Raw genomic sequence first — 16,880 nt, forward strand, 5'->3', positions numbered from 1 at the left:
GGTCAAGTCAGCTTCAATACCTCAGCTATGCCCCGGCCTCTCTGTGTAAACCCCCTAATCAGCAGCACCTCCCCCTACCGCCCTTTCTCTATTTATAAACCGAAAGAAGAGTTTGGGATTCCAACCTCACAAATTACTGAAGTCGGTCGATGGTTTTAAAAAGCAACGGAAGAGCCGCCTGGAGGTCAGCCTCTCTCCGAAGGGTCGGGTTAATGGTGCTCCGTCCCTTTAAGAGCCAGTCATGTGACAGAGCCTGTCCCTTTAATTGGGTCACGTGAGTACCAGAGGCCGAGTGTAGAGAGAGACGGAGAAATGGTGAGTGTGAGAAAGAAATAAATACACACAGAGAGAGAGAGAGCCGGGGGGAGGCCGCTCCTCCGGCTCACACCCGGATTGGGGGCGAGTCCCGGTGCGGGTCCCGGTCTCAATCCCGGTCCCGGCGCCAGTCCCGGTGCGGGTCCCGGTCCCGGCGCGAGTCCCGGTCCCAATCCCGGTCCCGGCGCGAGTCCCGGTCCCAATCCCGGGCCCGGCGCGAGTCCCGGTCCCAATCCCGGTCCCGGCGCCAGTCCCGGTCCCAATCCCGGTCCCGGCGCCAGTCCCGGTCCCAATCCCGGTCCCGGCGCCAGTCCCGGTCCCAATCCCGGGCCCGGCGCGAGTCCCGGTCCCAGTTCTGGTCCCAATCCCGGCCCCGGCGCCAGTCCCGGTCCCAATCCCGGTCCCGGCGCGAGTCCCGGTCCCAATCCCGGGCCCGGCGCGAGTCCCGGTCCCAATCCCGGTCTCGGCGCCAGTCCCGGTCCCAATCCCGGTCCCGGCGCCGGTCCCAATCCCGGGCCCGGCGCGAGTCCCGGTCCCAATCCCGGTCCCGGCGCCAGTCCCGGTCCCAATCCCGGTCCCGGCGCCAGTCCCGGTCCCAATCCCGGTCCCGGCGCCAGTCCCGGTCCCAGTTCTGGTCCCAATCCCGGCCCCGGCGCCAGTCCCGGTCCCAATCCCGGTCCCGGCGCCAGTCCCGGTCCCAATCCCGGTCCCGGCGCCAGTCCCGGTCCCAATCCCGGTCCCGGCGCCAGTCCCGGTCCCAATCCCGGTCCCGGCGCCAGTCCCGGTCCCGGCGCCAGTCCTGGTCCCAATCCCGGTCCCGGCGCCAGTCCCGGTCCCAATCCCGGTCCCGGCGCCAGTCCCGGTCCCAATCCCGGTCCCGGCGCGAGTCCCGGTCCCCATCCCGGTCCCGGCGCGAGTCCCGGTCCCAATCCCGGGCCCGGCGCGAGTCCCGGTCCCAATCCCGGTCCCGGCGCCAGTCCCGGTCCCAATCCCGGTCCCGGCGCCAGTCCCGGTCCCAGTTCCGGTCCCAATCCCGGCCCCGGCGCCAGTCCCGGTCCCAATCCCGGTCCCGGCGCCAGTCCCGGTCCCAATCCCGGTCCCGGCGCCAGTCCCGGTCCCAATCCCGGTCCCAATCCCGGTCCCGGTCCCAATCCCGGTCCCGGCGCCAGTCCCGGTCCCGGCGCCAGTCCTGGTCCCGGTCCCGGCGCCAGTCCTGGTCCCGGTCCCGGCGCCAGTCCTGGTCCCAATCCCGGCGCCAGTCCTGGTCCCAATCCCGGCGCCAGTCCTGGTCCCAATCCCGGCGCCAGTCCTGGTCCCAATCCCGGTCCCGGCGCCAGTCCTGGTCCCAATCCCGGTCCGAGTCCTGGTCCCGGCGCGAGTCCTGGTCCCAATCCCGGTCCCCATGTGGTTCCCAGTCCTGGTCCCAATCCCAGTCCCCGTGCGGTTCCCAGTCCTGGTCCCAATCCCAGTCCCCGTGCGGTTCCCAATACCGGTCCCGGTGCGAGGCTTGGTCCCAATCCCGGTCACGGTGCGAATCCCGGTGTGGTTCCCAATCCCGGTCCCCGTTCCCAATCCTGGTCCCGGTGCAAATCCCGATGCGGTTCCCAATCCCGGTCCTGGTGCGAGTCCTGGTCCCAATCCCGGTGCGAATCCCGGTCCGAGTCCCAGTCCTGGTGTGAATCCCGGTCCCGGTGCGAGCCCTGGTCCCAATCCCCGTCACAATCCTGGTGCGAGTCCCAATCCCAGTGTGAATCCCGGTCCCGGTGCGAGCCCTGGTTCCGGTCCCGGTGGGAGCCCTGGTCCCAATCCCGGTGTGAATCCCGGTCCCGGTGCGAGCCCTGGTCCCAATCCCGGTGCGAATCCCGGTCCCAATCCCAATCCCGGCGCGAACCCGGACTCTGTTCGCTCTCTTCCTGATGATCCTGATTGGAGTGGGTTGGGGAGAGTGTCTTCTCTCTGTCAGTGGATGTTATCCTGAATCTTAGTGCCCAGTGTGTAACCATGAAGAATAATCCTGTGTTGTTCATATTGCTGAGAGATTGTATAGAGATTGGGCTGAGGATTGTGTCAAAGGATAACTATAAACAAACAGAAATCCTGGGAGCTGGTCTGGATTGGGACAGCTGAGAGGATGTATGGTATGGATGAGAATGTTGACCAGGCTGGGCAATTTTTAAAATAACAATCATCCTTTCTGTGTGTGGCTGGCATCTATTGTATATCCCATGTGCCCAGGCCTTGAACTGCTGCAAGTTGTTTTGATGCAATTGAACCACTTGCTACACCAATAGAGGAGAGAACAAGTAAGTGTCAACTTGGTATGGGCTTGGAGTCACATTTACACACAGACTGGGTACACATGGCACATTTCCTTCCCTACATGGGTGTCAGTGAACCAGTTTGCATTGTACGCAATTCAGTGATTTCATTGATTCCAGCTTTTTAGTTCCAGATTCTTAAGCAGAATTCAAATTCTCAAAAAGCAATACTAGCATTTGAATTTACATTCAAATAATTATTGAAGTAGCTTTATAGTCCAACAGAATAACCAAGTGCCAAGTATGTCCAGTGTGTGGCTGAGTGGCAGCAGGAGATGCTGTAGGTTTGACAGGTGATGCCTCGGTTGGATCGGACTGAAGCTATGAACTTTTCTTTAGTGCTGTATTGATGGCCATATAGTAGAGAATAGTGAAAGATATGGGGATGGGGTTTGAAATGAATTGGTACAGTAGAACAGGGAAGAGGGTGAGGTTGTATTGATGACAAGACCCAGAACAACAATGGCAGAAGAGCTGGAAAGGACTAAGACACTTGACAGATGGCAGAGGTTGTCTGCCCTCGAGAGGCACCTGGTACAGGGAGGAAGCTGTAGCTTGGGATTGCCTTTACAAAAATAATAAGTCAACCTCAGGATGATAGTCCATGTCTTAAAACTGGAAGTGGAGGAATGCTCCATTTACATTGTACCAGATGAACTTCCTGCTATTTGTGGTGGTGAGCAGGTCTTGGCCAATGTGTGGCAGCTCCTAAACTTGAGCATCAGGATCCAGGAGAATTATATCCTACTCAAAAGCAGGAACAAACAAGCCAGTAGTGATGCACCAAGGACAAATAAATAAATCAGGGAAAATTTGAAATGAAAGCCATACACTAAATTAATAGACAACAAAGGAGAACATGACAAATGGGAATATGAAAAGGCTAGGAAAGAAATTTGGAAAAAATCGGAAGGCTGAAGATCTACAAGGTTAAATTATCCAGGAATGTATTCCACCGACATAGAAATATCAGGATAGGGATCAAGCCACTAAGGGATACAAACCATAAACTTCCAGGCAGAAATAGTGTATAATTACTTTGCTTCAGTATTTACCAGGGAAACAAATAGGGCACGCATGACATTAGAGGAAAAGATCAAAAAGATACAACAACCATTTAAGATAGAAGGAACATAGATATTTGATAAACTAGCCAAGCTTAGAGATAATGAAACCCTGGGTCAGATGGATTGCCATCCATGCAAATTCACTGAGTGGCACAAAGCCTATGGGCCCTGACAACATTGCAGCAATGGTACTGAAGACTTGTGCTCCAGGACTAGCCAAACTGTTCCAGAAGAGCTACAACACTAGAACTATGGAAAGGTTACAGTGCAGAAAGAGGCCATTCAGCCCATCGTGTCTGCGCTGGCAAAAGGGAAAAAAGAAACTATCTTAACCCCACTTTCCAGCCCCTGGTTCGGAGCCTTGCAGGTTACAGCACTTCAGATGCAGGTCCAGGTACCTTTTTAAATGAGTTGAGTGTTTCAGCCTCAGCTACCAACTTAGGCAGTGAATTCTAGACACCCACCACCCTCTGGGTGAAAAGGTTTTTCCTCATGTCCCCACTAATCCTTCTACCAATCCCCTTAAATCTACGCCCCCTGGTAATTGACCCCTCAGCTAGGGGAAACAAGTCTTTCCTGTCTACCCTATCTAGGCACCTCATAATTTTGTACATCTCAATTAGGTCACCCCTTAACCTCCTCTGTTCTAAGGAAAACAACCATAGCCTCTCCTCATAGCTGCAATTTGCAAGCCCTGGCAACATTCTTGTAAATCTCTTCTGCACTCTCTCCAGAGCAATTATGTCCTTCCTGTAATGTGGAGACCAGAATTGTGTATACAATTCCAGCTGTGGCCTAATCAAGGTTTTATACAGTTCCATCATTACATCCCTGCTTTTGTATTCAGTACCCTGCCCACTAAATGAAAGCTTTCCATATGCTTTCTTTACCACCTTGTCCACCTGTCCTGCCACCTTCAAGGACCTGTGGACATGCACCCCAAGGTGTCTTACTTCCTCAACCCCTCTCAATAGCTTCTCGTTTACTGAGTATCTTCTTGCTTTGTTTGCCATCTCCTAATGCCTTACCTCACACCTTTCCGGATTGAATTCCATGATTGCCCTTGACATCAAGGCAGCTTTTCACCGAGTGTGACATCAAGGAGCCTCGAGCAAAACTGGAATTAATGCGAATCGGGGAAAACTCTCCACTGGTTAGACTCAATACCTAGCACAACGGAAGATAGTTGTCAACAAAAACAAAAATACCTGGAAAAACTCAGCAGGACTGACAGCATCTGTGGAAGGGAGCACAATTAACGTTTCGAGTCTGCATGACTCTTCAACAGAACTAAGGAAAAATAGAAAACGGGTGAAATATAAACTGGTTTAAGTGGGGGGTTGGGACAAGAGAGCTGGATAGAGGGTCAGTAATAGGTGGAGATAACCAAAAGATGTCACAGACAAAAGGACAAAGAGGTGTTGAAGGTGGTGATATCTAAAGGAATGTGCTAATTAAGGGTAGAAAGCAGGACAAGCAAGGTACAGATAGCCCTGGTGGGGGTGGGGTGGGGTGAAGGAATTGAAAAATGCTAAAAGGTAGAGATAAAACAATGGATGGAAATACATTTAAAAATAATGGAAATAGGTGGGAAAAGAAAAATCTATATAAATTATTGGAAAAAACAAAAAGGAGGGGGAAAAATCAGAAAGTGGGTGGGGATGGAGGAGAGAGTTCATGATCTAAAATTGTTGAACTCAATATTCAGTCCGAAAGGCTGTAAAGTGCCAAGTCGGAAGATGAGGTGCTGTTCCTCCAGTTTGCGTTGAGCTTCACTGGAACAATGCAGCAAGCCAAGGACGGACATGTGGGCATGAGAGCAGGGTGGAGTGTTGAAATGGCAAACGACAGGGAGGTCTGGGTAATGCTTGCGGACAGAACGAAGGTGTTCTGCAAAGTGGTCACCCAGTCTGCGTTTGGTCTCTCCAATGTAGAGGAAACCGCATTAGGAGCAATGGATGCAGTAGACTAAGTTGAGGGAAATGCAAGTGAAATGCTGCTTCACTTGAAATGAGTGTTTGGGCCCACCACATCCACAAAAATTCACTCCCTCCACCTCCAACGCACAGTAGCAGTGTGTACTATCTACAAGGTGCACTGCAGAAAGTCACCAATGCTCTTCCGACAGCACCTTACAAACCCATGACCTCTACCATCTAGAAGATGATTGTGGTTGTTTGAGGTCAATCACCTCAGTCCCAGGACATCACTGCAGGAGTTCCTCAGGGTAGTGTCCTCGGCCCAACCATCTTCACCTGGTTCATCAGTGGCGTTCCCGCCATCATAAGGTCAGAAATGGGGATGTTCACTGATGATTGCACTATGTTCAGCACCATTCACGACTCCTCAGACACTGAAGCAGTCCATGTCCAAATGCAGCAAGACCTTGACATTATCCAGGCTTGGGCTGACAAGTGGCAAGTAACATTCACGCCACACAAGTGTCAGGCAATGGCCATCTCCAACAAGAGAGAATCTAACCATCGCCCCCTGATGGTCAACGGCATTAACATCACTGAATCAACCCGCCACCAACATCCTGGGCGTTACCATTGACCAGAAACTGAATTGGACTAGCCATATAAATACTGTGGCTACAACAGCAGGTCAGAGGCTTGAATTGACAAGTGACAAGTAACATTCGCACCACACAAGTGCCAGGTAATGACCATTTCCAACAAGAGAGAATCCAACCATCCCCCCTTGATTTTCAATTGCATTACCATCGTTGAATCCCCCACTATCAACATCCTGGGGGTTAACATTGACCAGAAACTTAACTGGACTAGCCATTTAGATACTATGGCTACAAAAGCAGGTCAGAGGCTAGGAACCATGTGGTGAGTAACTTACCTCCTGACTCCCCAAAGGCTGTCCACCACCTACAAGGCACAAGTCAGGAGTGCAATGGAAAACTCACCACTTGCCTGGATGAGTGCAGCTCCAACAACACTCGACGAGCTCAACAACATCTAGGACAAAGCAGCCTGCTTGATTGGTATCACATCCACAAACATTCACTCCCTCCACCTCCAACGCACAGTAGCAGTGCGTGCTAGCTACAAGATGCACTGCAGAAACTCACCAACGCTCTTCTGACAGCACCGTACAAACCCATGACCTCTACCATCTAGAAGTACAAGGGCAGCAGATAGATGGGAACACCACCACCCGGAAGTTCCGCTCCAAGTCACTCATCACCCTGATTTGGAATTATATCGCCGTTCCTTCACTGTCGTTGGTTCAAAATCCTGGAACTCCCTTCCTAACAGCACTGTGGGTGTACCTATACCACAGGGACTGCAGCTGTTCAAGAAGGCAGCTCACCACCACTTTCTCAAGGGCAATTAGGTATGGGCAATAAATGCTGGCCTAGCCGGTGATGCCCACACCCCATGAACAAATTTAAAAGAACATAGAGCGAATGTTTCCCCTTGTGGGTAAAGACATAACTAGAGGCCCTCAATATCAGATAGTCACCATTTCTTCACCCAGAGAGCAGTGAAAATGTGGAACTTGCTACCACAGAGGCTGGTTGAAGTAAATGGTCTAGATGTATTTAAGGGGAAGATAGACAAGCATATGAGGGAGGAAGGAATGGAGGGTTAAGATGACAGATTTAGAGGAGATTAGAGGAGGCTCAAGTGGAGCATAAACACCTGATATGGACTGATCGGGATGAATGGCCTGTTTCTGTGCTGTAAATACTATTTAAGTGCCATGTGATGATAGAACCATAGAACACTACAGCACAGAAAACAGGCCATTCGGCCCTTCTAGTCTGTGCCGAAATATTATTCCGCTAGTCCCACTGACCTACACCCAGTCCATAACCCTCCAGACCTCTCCCATCCATGTATCTATCCAATTTATTCTCCCAAGATGGAAAATGTAAGCAGTCCATTAGCCTGTCTTGGTAATCATTAAACACTTTGCACCCATTATGTTGGGAGATTCCTAGTCCTGAGAACATACTAGGGTTTTCTGACATAGACCCTACCCTTGTGAGCACCAGAGATAAAACAGGGACAGGAAAACTCGCTGAGAAATCGGGATTTTTAAACAGAAAACTCTGAGGTCAAGTGTTCACGATTCTCAGAAGTTTAGAATATAGGAACAGGAGTAGGCCATTCAGCCCATTGAGCCTGCTCTGCCATTCAAACTAATCGTGGCTGATCATCTACCTCTCTGCCATTTTTCCCACTATCCCAATATCCCCTGATGTCATTAGTATTCAGAAATCTATTGATTTCTGTTTTGAACATACTCAATGATTGAGTTCCACAGCCCTCTGGGGTAGAGAATTCCAAAAATTCACAACCCTCTTGAGTGAAGAAATTTCTCCTCATCTTAAAATTCTTATCTTGTTTTTAAATACATCTGTGACCTCAACCCTATCTACCTATGTAATTTCCTCCAGCCCTACAACCCTCCAAGATATGCATGCTCTGTTATTTCTGGCCTATTGTGTCCCTGATTTGAATTGCTGAACCATTGGCAGCCATGTCTTCAACTGCTGAGGCAATAAGCACCTGCTTTAACTTCTCTGTGTCTCTTCATCTTTAGTCCATTGCTCCTTAAATACTACCTCTTTGACCAAGTATCTATTCCATGTCATATTTAGTTTTATAATGCTCCTGTGAAGTGGGTTGGGATTTTTTGTTTATCCTTTGACAGGATATGGGTGCCAGTGGCTAGACTAGCATTTAGTACCCATCCCTGATTGCCCTTGAGAAGGTGGTGGTGAGCTGTCTTCTTGAACCGCTGCAGTCCATGTGGTGTAGGTACACCCACAGTGCTATTAGGAGGGAGTCCCAGGCTATTGACCCAGTGACAGTGAAGGAATGGCAATATATTTCCAAGTCGGGATGGTGAGTGGCTTGGAGGGGAACTTCCAGGTGGCGGCGTTCCCATGTATCTGCTGCCCGTGGGTTTGGAAAGTGCTGTCGAAGGAGCCTTGGTGAGTTTGTGCAGTGCATCTTATAGATGGTACACACTACTGCCAACAAAGCGTCAGTATCGGAGGGAGTGTATGTTTAATGTGCTGGATGGGGAGCCAATCAAGCAGGATGCTTCGTCCTCGATAGTGTCAAACCTCTTGAGTGTTGTTGGAGCTGCACTCATCCAGACAAGTGGAAAGTGTTCCATCACACTCCTAACTAAGTAGTCAACTATCCAAATGTTGTTTCTACCTTTGACTCTGTCGATTTTTGTTGGGTTAGGCTACTTTGAAGTGTCTTGGGGAGTTTTATGATGTTAAATGCACAATATGTTGATTGCTGGTTTATGCCATGAGCCTATATTCACAAGGAATTTACATGAGCATTTCCTCAATTTAATCCACATAGGAACTGTTTGTGAGTTTATAGTTAAATAAGATGCAGGGTTTTAAGTCAAACGCAAGATTATTGCCATTGAACCAAGCTGAACCAGTTACTTCCGTTCTCATTGCAAACTAATAGAAAACAGAGTTGGGATACGGGGGCATTTTCAGGAGGGCAACCTACTGTAACTAGTGGAGTGCCACAGGGATTAGTGCTGGGGCCACAATTATTTACAATACATATTAATGACTTGGATGAGGGAAATGAATGTAATATCGCCAAGTTTGCGGATGACACAAAAATAGGTGGGAAAGCAAGTGGTGAGGATGACACAGAGAGTCTGCAGAGGGATATAGACAAGTTAAGTGAGTGGACAAAAACTTGGCAGATGGAATATAATGTGGGAAAATGTGAGGTTATGCACTTTGACAGGAAGAATAAAGGAGCTGAATACTATTTAAATGGAGAAAGACTGAAGAAAGCTGCAGCACAGAGGGATTTGGGGGTCCTCGTGCATGAATCCCAAAAAGCTAGCATACAAATTCAACAGGTAATAAGGAAGGCAAATGGAATGCTGGCCTTTATTTCAGAGGGAATGGAGTATAAAAATAGGAAGTCTTGCTAAAACTATACAAGGCACTAGTTAGACCACACCCAGAATACTGTGAACAGTTTTGGTCCCCTTTAATTAAGGAAAGATATACTGGCATTGGAGGCAGTCCAGAGAAGGTTAACTTGGTTTATCCTGGGTATGGAGGGATTTTCTTATGAAGAGAGGTTGAGTAGGTTGGGTCTGTACTCATTGGAGTTTAGAAGAATGAGAGGCGACCTTATTGAAACACATAAGATTCTTAGGGGGCTTGACAGGGTAGATGCTGAGAGGTTGTTTCCCCTTGTAGGAGAGTCTAGGACCAGACGGCATAATCTCAGAGTAAGGGGTCACCCATTTAAGACAGAGATGAGGAGGGATTTCTTCTCTGAGGGTAGTCAATCTGTGGAATTCTTTACCGCAGAGGGCTGTAGTGGCTGGGTTGTTAAGTATATTCAAGGCTGAGATAGACAGATTTTTAATCAGTAAGGGAATAAAGGGTTATGGGGAAAAGGCAGGAAAATGGAGTTGAGATTATCAGATCAACCATGATCTCATTGAATGGTGGAGCAGACTCGATGGGCCAAATGGACTACTTCTGCTCCTACGTCTTATGAACAAGGTGCATGAATCTAAATTACATTAATACAAACCTGAGGGAATGTTGCATTGTCAGGTGCTGCCTCTTGGGTGGGTTACTAACCAAGGTTCTGAATGTGAAAGATTGTCTGATGTTATTTGAAGAGCAGGGAGGACTCCTGGCCAACATTCATCCCACAAAAATGCCATCAAAAAGTTAATTTGAGATTCATCTGTTTATCTGTGGTTCTTTGTATTTTGCCTACATTATGGGATTGACTGTGAAAACTTTGGGACTCCCTTTTGAGAAAGTATTTGACAAGCATGTGGGAGAAAAGCAAATAGACAGTTACGATGGTAGATTTGGATGAGGAAAAATGGGAGGAGGCTGAAGTAGAGCAAAAACACTGGCATGGACTGGTTTGGCCGAATGGCCCGTTTCTGTGCCGCATATCCGATTTAGTCTTATGTAATTCCTGCAGACGCTTTGTCACATTTCGGAATCTTCTTCCACAGTTTTCTACAAATAATTTGGAGAGGGGCAAAGTTGCATATAAGGGGTGTGCTATAAAGTGTATCCATATACGGAATCTGAACACAGATAAGCTTAAAATAATAAGTTGTTTTTGAAGTTGTTTACCCAAGGATTGTGAATCAATTTGTTAAACTCCGTCAACAATGAACCTCTTGCACTAATTATGTTGAGAGCTCCCAGATAACAATGGGTTGACTGACACAGGCCCTTCTGTTAAAATGTGACTGATGCAGGGAGGTGTGGTGTGTTCATTAATTTTGTACTATTATGTAAAAACTAATTATACTTATTGGACTTGATTCAATCAGATTTATTGTTTTCTGTGCCTCTTGCTTTCAATAAAACAACTTCATAATTTGTATCTGGCCTCATCTTGAAAAAGATTGGAGACAAATGGAGTCACATAAATATCTTTTTCAATTGTAAGGTGGGTATTATTCCATACAAAAATAAAAATACCTGGAAAAACTCAGCAGGTCTGACAGCATCTGCGGAGAGGAACACAGTTAACATTTTGAGTCTGTATGACTCTTCAACAGAACTGAAGTCATACGGACTCAAAACGTTAACTGTGTTCCTCTCCGCAGATGCTGTCAGACCTGCTGAGTTTTTCCAGGTATTTTTATTTTTGTTTTGGATTTCCAGCGTCTGCAGTTTTTTGCTTTTATCTTAGTATTATTCTACCCCTGGGCTACGTTATGAAATAAACAGATGCTATCTACTATAGCACTTAAGGAGTATAGGATCCAGTTATCAGAGTGACTAATACCACTGAACCTAAGAAGGTATCAAAAGCAGACTTGAATTGCTTTATAACCAAGTTTACTATTTTAATTTAGAGTTAACAGGTGTGTTTATTATCAAGGCATTGACATGAGGGCAAGAAAAACAGTTTACATAGAAACACATTGATACAAAATTTAGCTATGGGACACAAGTTGGAAATTAGAAATAGAGAGTAAACTTAGAAGGAAATTTTTCATCCAAATAACTTTTGTGGGATGTTACCAGGTAAGAACATTGGAGTGCATTGTGTAAATAAGGGATTTGAGGTTGGATTGACATGCAAAAGGAAATGTTTTTGATGGGCTCTGTGACTTGTCTTGTATAGTAATGTACTACTAACCCTGAGTAAAGAATTTCCTGCCACATTGTGTTCTATAGAGAAAAGAAGAACTTCCATTCGTGTTACATCCTCCAGCCACAACGGGCAAACTGAACAGATTGACACCTTCAGTAGTAATGTGTATTCCTGAGAACAGGAGTCATCTTTTCACAGTAGCACAAGGGTTGGGCTTGGAGATAACTCGCTCCTCAGCCTGGGTGATTTAACACGTCAAGGATTAATAGGGAGACTTGAGTTGAAATCACACCACAGCAGTTGGGGAATTTAAGTTCATTTAAATAAATATGTCTAGTTTCAGTAATGAAAACCAATATTCCCTTTAAAATGTGTTTGTGCGCAGTCCCTTTAAATATTTTTGCACAGCAGCACGCAAATGTTGTTTCTTTCGCGCTGCTTAGCAGGAACATTGGTGACCATGTCCTAAAAACACAAATGGTTCACTGCCCTTCTGGAGAGGGAGTCTGCCATCTTTACCTGGTCTGAACTACATGTGACTCCAGACCCAGTGCAGTGTGGTTAACTCTTAACTGCCTCCTGAAATGGCTCAGCAAGCCACTCAGTTGTCTCAAACCACCAGAAAAAATGTAATCCACATGGGCTGCAGCGGTTCATGAAGACCGCTCACCCATCTTCTCGAGGGCAACTTGGGGTTGGCATGATGCTGATGTTACCAGCGGCACACATCCTACAAATGAATAAAACAAAACTCGATGCATTTGGGGTGGTGGGAGTATATGGATGGATTCTTTGTGCAACTATGGACTTGTAGACTGTGGTAACAGTTTTTTTGTCTTTCCTATCTTCTCCAGAGTTTCTTAGGCGGTTTGTTTACTCCAGTGTGTGACATCAATATCGTTCTTAATGATGCAGACACCAGGAAAACAGCAGAAATTAAAAGTGAAGATGGCAAAATAGAGAAACATTTTCTGTTTTATGATGGTGAATCTGTAACAGGGAAGGTAAGGATTTACTAATGAGTGCATTTGTCCTGGTCATTTCTTCCACCAATCCTCTTTTGAAAAGGCAGGATTTGAGGGATTCAAACGCTGAACTCTTTACATGGAGATTAACTGGAAAGAAGCATCTGAAAACATAAAATTACTATTGGAAAATGGTCACCATCTTTTCCTCATTGTTTGTATGTTTTCCCAGTATGTGGGTGATTCTGCATTTACTACCCACCCCTCATTACTCTGAGATGGTGGTGGTGGTGGGTCTTGTCCTGAGTCTTTACCGTCTGGGCAGCAATGGTGTTCTCTCTCAGTATTGTTTGGGGCAGTTTATGAATTATGCTGAAGTGCAGTGAGAATTGAGGATGCAGAAAGGGATTGGCATTGTTTATGTGGGTATTGTCCATTCTCACCACCTAGAGATCACTATACTGGCCAGTGCTCTGAGCCAATCAGTGAATCAGACTAGCCGACAATTCTCTAGAAAAATTGATGATGTTAGTTTGGTTTTAAAATGGATCAGTTGGCAACTGACGATATGGATTTGGTCTAATTCCCAAATGAATATTTTGTTTCCTTTCTACACCAAAGAAGTAATAGCAATAAAACAGATAGAGGGACCAAAGAGTCGGTAAAGGAATGAGATTGAAATCAAACAGGTGGTTTCTACCTAAAAGAGAAAAAACAAGGAGATTGGAATACATTAGCTACCTTTGATCTTGTTGATTTTGGAAATTTTACCAGTTGATTGAAGAAAGTAAAGATTGTAAAGAACAAAGCCCAGTGAGTTTAATGTCAGCCTGAGGCTATCAGTTGTCTTGGCCTCTGCTGTTTGCTGCTTTGCCTAAGCAAGCAGTTCCATTTAAATGGCTGTGGTGCCTTAAACGATGAATTTTCCACCTTCCCAGCGATGGTAAATCCTTCAGGAGCGTGTTACTGCTCCGAACCTGCTTTACATATGCAGGAAATTCCTGGAAGGAAAGCACAGTGTTGATGACGGAATCACATTAACTGCTAACTATCAGGAGCACAATCCTGCCAGATTGTCATTCCTCCTTCATCACCAGATGAGAATCCTGGAAATCTCTGTCTAACACACTGGAAGCATCTAGACTGCAAGCACCCCTGTGGTTAAAGAAGGTACCTGAACAGCGTCTTCTGGGAATGAGCAAAGGGATTCGAGTACAAGAATAATGAAGTTTTGGTGAGACCATATCCGGAATACAGTTTTGGTCTCCACGTTTAAGAAAGGATTTACTTGCATTGCAGGCGGTACAGTGAAGGTTCACTAAATTGGTCCCTGGCATCAGCAGGTAAAATGGCTGAGTAAATTGGGCTTATTCTCTGGGGTTCAGTAGAATGAGAGGTGACCCTGCTGAAACATACAGTATTCTGAAGGGGCTTGATAGGGTGGAGACTGAGAGAATGCTTCCACTGGTCGAAGAATCTAGAGCACTGGGGCACAGTCTCAGGATAAGGGGTCACTCATCTAGGATTGAGGTAAGGAGCAATTACTTCACTCAAAGGATTGTGAATGTTTGGAATTCTCTACTCCTGAGGGTTGTGGATGCTCCATCGTTGAATATATTTAAGGTTGGGATAGACAGATTTCCCTGTTCTCAGGGAATTAAGCAGGTGGAAAAATGAGTTAAAGCCCAGGATTAGCCATGACTGTGTTGAATGGCGGAGCAGGATTAATGGGCTGTGTGGTCTGCTCCTATTTCTTGTGTTCTTGAGGCAATGAACACTGTCTTGCCAGTGGTACTCAGATTCTGAGAACCAAGTGAAAACATGCCTTTTCATATTCATACTTCATTTTGCTTTATGAATTAGAGGATGTTTTATAATAAGAGTGTAATGCTTTGTGAAGAACAATGGATGATCAGAGTTTCTGATTTACAGTCCGATTAAGTTGGATGCCTATTTCTAGAAACTCCTGCAGCCCTATGTGCCTGTGTCCCTGTAATTCTAAAAGAGAGAACTTGCATTTATATAGAACCTGCAGCCTCAGCAGGTTCAAAGCAGTTTACAGCCAGTGAAGTACTTTTGAAGTGTAGCCGCTGTTGTAATGTAATAAATGCAGTAGCCAATTTATGCACAATAGGAGCCCACAAGAAACAATATGATAATGATCACATTATCTGTTTTTTAGAGGTGTTGTGGGAGGGATACATATTGGCCAGGACACCAGAGATAGCTCCCCTGCTCCTCTTCAAAATAATACCATGGGATCCTTGACATCCACCTGAGTGAACGGACTCACTCTAATGTCCCATCGCAAAGACAGTACTTCTGTCAGTGCAGCACTTGCCATGGTGTAATTTTTCACTCACTCTATCCCATTGACCATTCATTCCCTCACTCTGTCCCTAAGCTGTCTGATCTTTGCCTCATCCCACCTTGAGATTGTGCCTTGTTTTGGTTGATCATCCTGTGTAAATTCAGTAGCATGCTCATGGGCTCAACTTCAGGAAGCAGAACTTTCAGTCAAACAGCTCATCACCTGATCACATCTCGCAGTAACATTGGCCTCATCCCAACTGGAACATTGCACAGGCTCCACTTCCCCTTCCTGAAAGTGCAGACGTCTGTTTGGATAACCTGAGACACCCACTATGTAAAGACAATGAGATAAATCGGAATCAAAATCAGAGTGATGTCAATCCATACCTGGAAGTGGAAAAACACTGAACCATCTGGGGCCTGTTTTTCCATGCTCATTCAGCATAATTGCTCAGCCACTGACAAAGGAGGGCAGCAATCGCATTCAAAATGACCACTGTGCAACAAGTTGAAACAAGCCCAGGATCCAATGGTTAACTAGACACACAGACCACAGCTTTGTCCTGTTATGAAATCAAACAAAATTTTTTATTTAGCACATAAGACATAGGAGCAGAAATTAGGCCATTCGGCCCATCGAGTCTGCTCCACCATTCAGTCATGGCTGATAAGTTTCTCAACCCCATTCTCCTGCCTTCTCCCCGTAACCTTTGATCCCCTTACCAATCAAGAACCTATCTATCTCAGTCTTAAATACATTCAATGACCTGGCCTCCACAGCCTTCTGTGGCAATGAATTCCATAGATTCACCACTCTCTGGCTAAAGAAGTTTCTCCTCATCTCTGTTCTAAAAGGTCTTCCTTTTACTCTGAGGCTGTGCCCTTGGGTCCTAGTCTCTCCTACTATTGGAAACATCTTCCCCACATCCACTCTATCCAGGCCTTTCAGTAGTCTGTAAGTTTCAATCAGATCCCCCCTCATCCTTCTAAACTCCATCGAGTATAGACCCAGAGTCCTCAAACGTTCCTCATATGTTAAGCCTTTCATTCCTGGGATCATTCTCGTGAACCTCCTCTGGACCCTCTCCAGGGCCAGCACATCCTTCCTGAGATACGGGGCCCAAAATTGCTCACAATATTCTAAATGTGGCCTGACCAGAGCCTTATAAAGCCTCAGCAGCACATCCCTGCTTTTATATTCTAGTCCTCTCGAAGTAAATGTCAACATTGCATTTGCCTTCCTAACTACCGACTCAACCTGCAAGTTTACCTTAAGAGAATCCTGGACTAGGACTCCCAAGTCCCTTTGCACTCCAGATTTCTGAACTCTCTCCCCATTTAGAAAATAGTCTATGCCTCTATTCTTCCTACCAAAGTGCATGACTTCACACTTCCCCACGTTGTATTCCATCTACCACTTTTTTGCCCATTCTCCTAACCTGTCCAAATCCTTCTGCAGCCTCCCCACCTCCTCAATACTACCTGTCCCTCCACCTATCTTTGTGTAATCTGCAAACTTAGCCAGGATGCCCTCAGTTCCTTCATCTAGATCATTAATGTATAAAGTGAAAAGTTGTGGTCCCAACACTGACCCCTGCGGAACTCCACTAGTCACCGGCCACCATCCTGAGAAGGATCCCCTTATCCCCACTCTCTGCCTCCTGCCAGACAGCCAATCTTCTATCCATGCTAGTACCTTGCCTCTAACACCATGGGCTCTTATCTTACTGAGCAGCCTCCTGTGCGGCACCTTGTCAAAGGCCTTCTGGAAGTCCAAGTAGATAACATCCATTG

General features: G+C 46.6%; 1 protein-coding gene across 1 annotated transcript in view; it reads left to right on the plus strand.

The window, feature by feature from the left end:
- Positions 1-249: 249 nt before the first annotated feature.
- Positions 250-16,880, plus strand: part of vps26a (VPS26, retromer complex component A) — a 52,639-nt gene continuing 36,008 nt past the window's right edge. The window contains exons 1-2 of the mRNA XM_078565815.1: positions 250-315; positions 12,663-12,812. Of these exons, the coding sequence (XP_078421941.1) occupies positions 313-315; positions 12,663-12,812 (153 nt within the window). The 5' untranslated portion in view covers positions 250-312. The remainder of the gene's footprint in view (positions 316-12,662; positions 12,813-16,880) is intronic.

This window comes from Cetorhinus maximus, chromosome 20 (assembly GCF_964194155.1).
Source record: "Cetorhinus maximus chromosome 20, sCetMax3.hap1.1, whole genome shotgun sequence".
Taxonomy (NCBI): domain Eukaryota; kingdom Metazoa; phylum Chordata; class Chondrichthyes; order Lamniformes; family Cetorhinidae; genus Cetorhinus; species Cetorhinus maximus.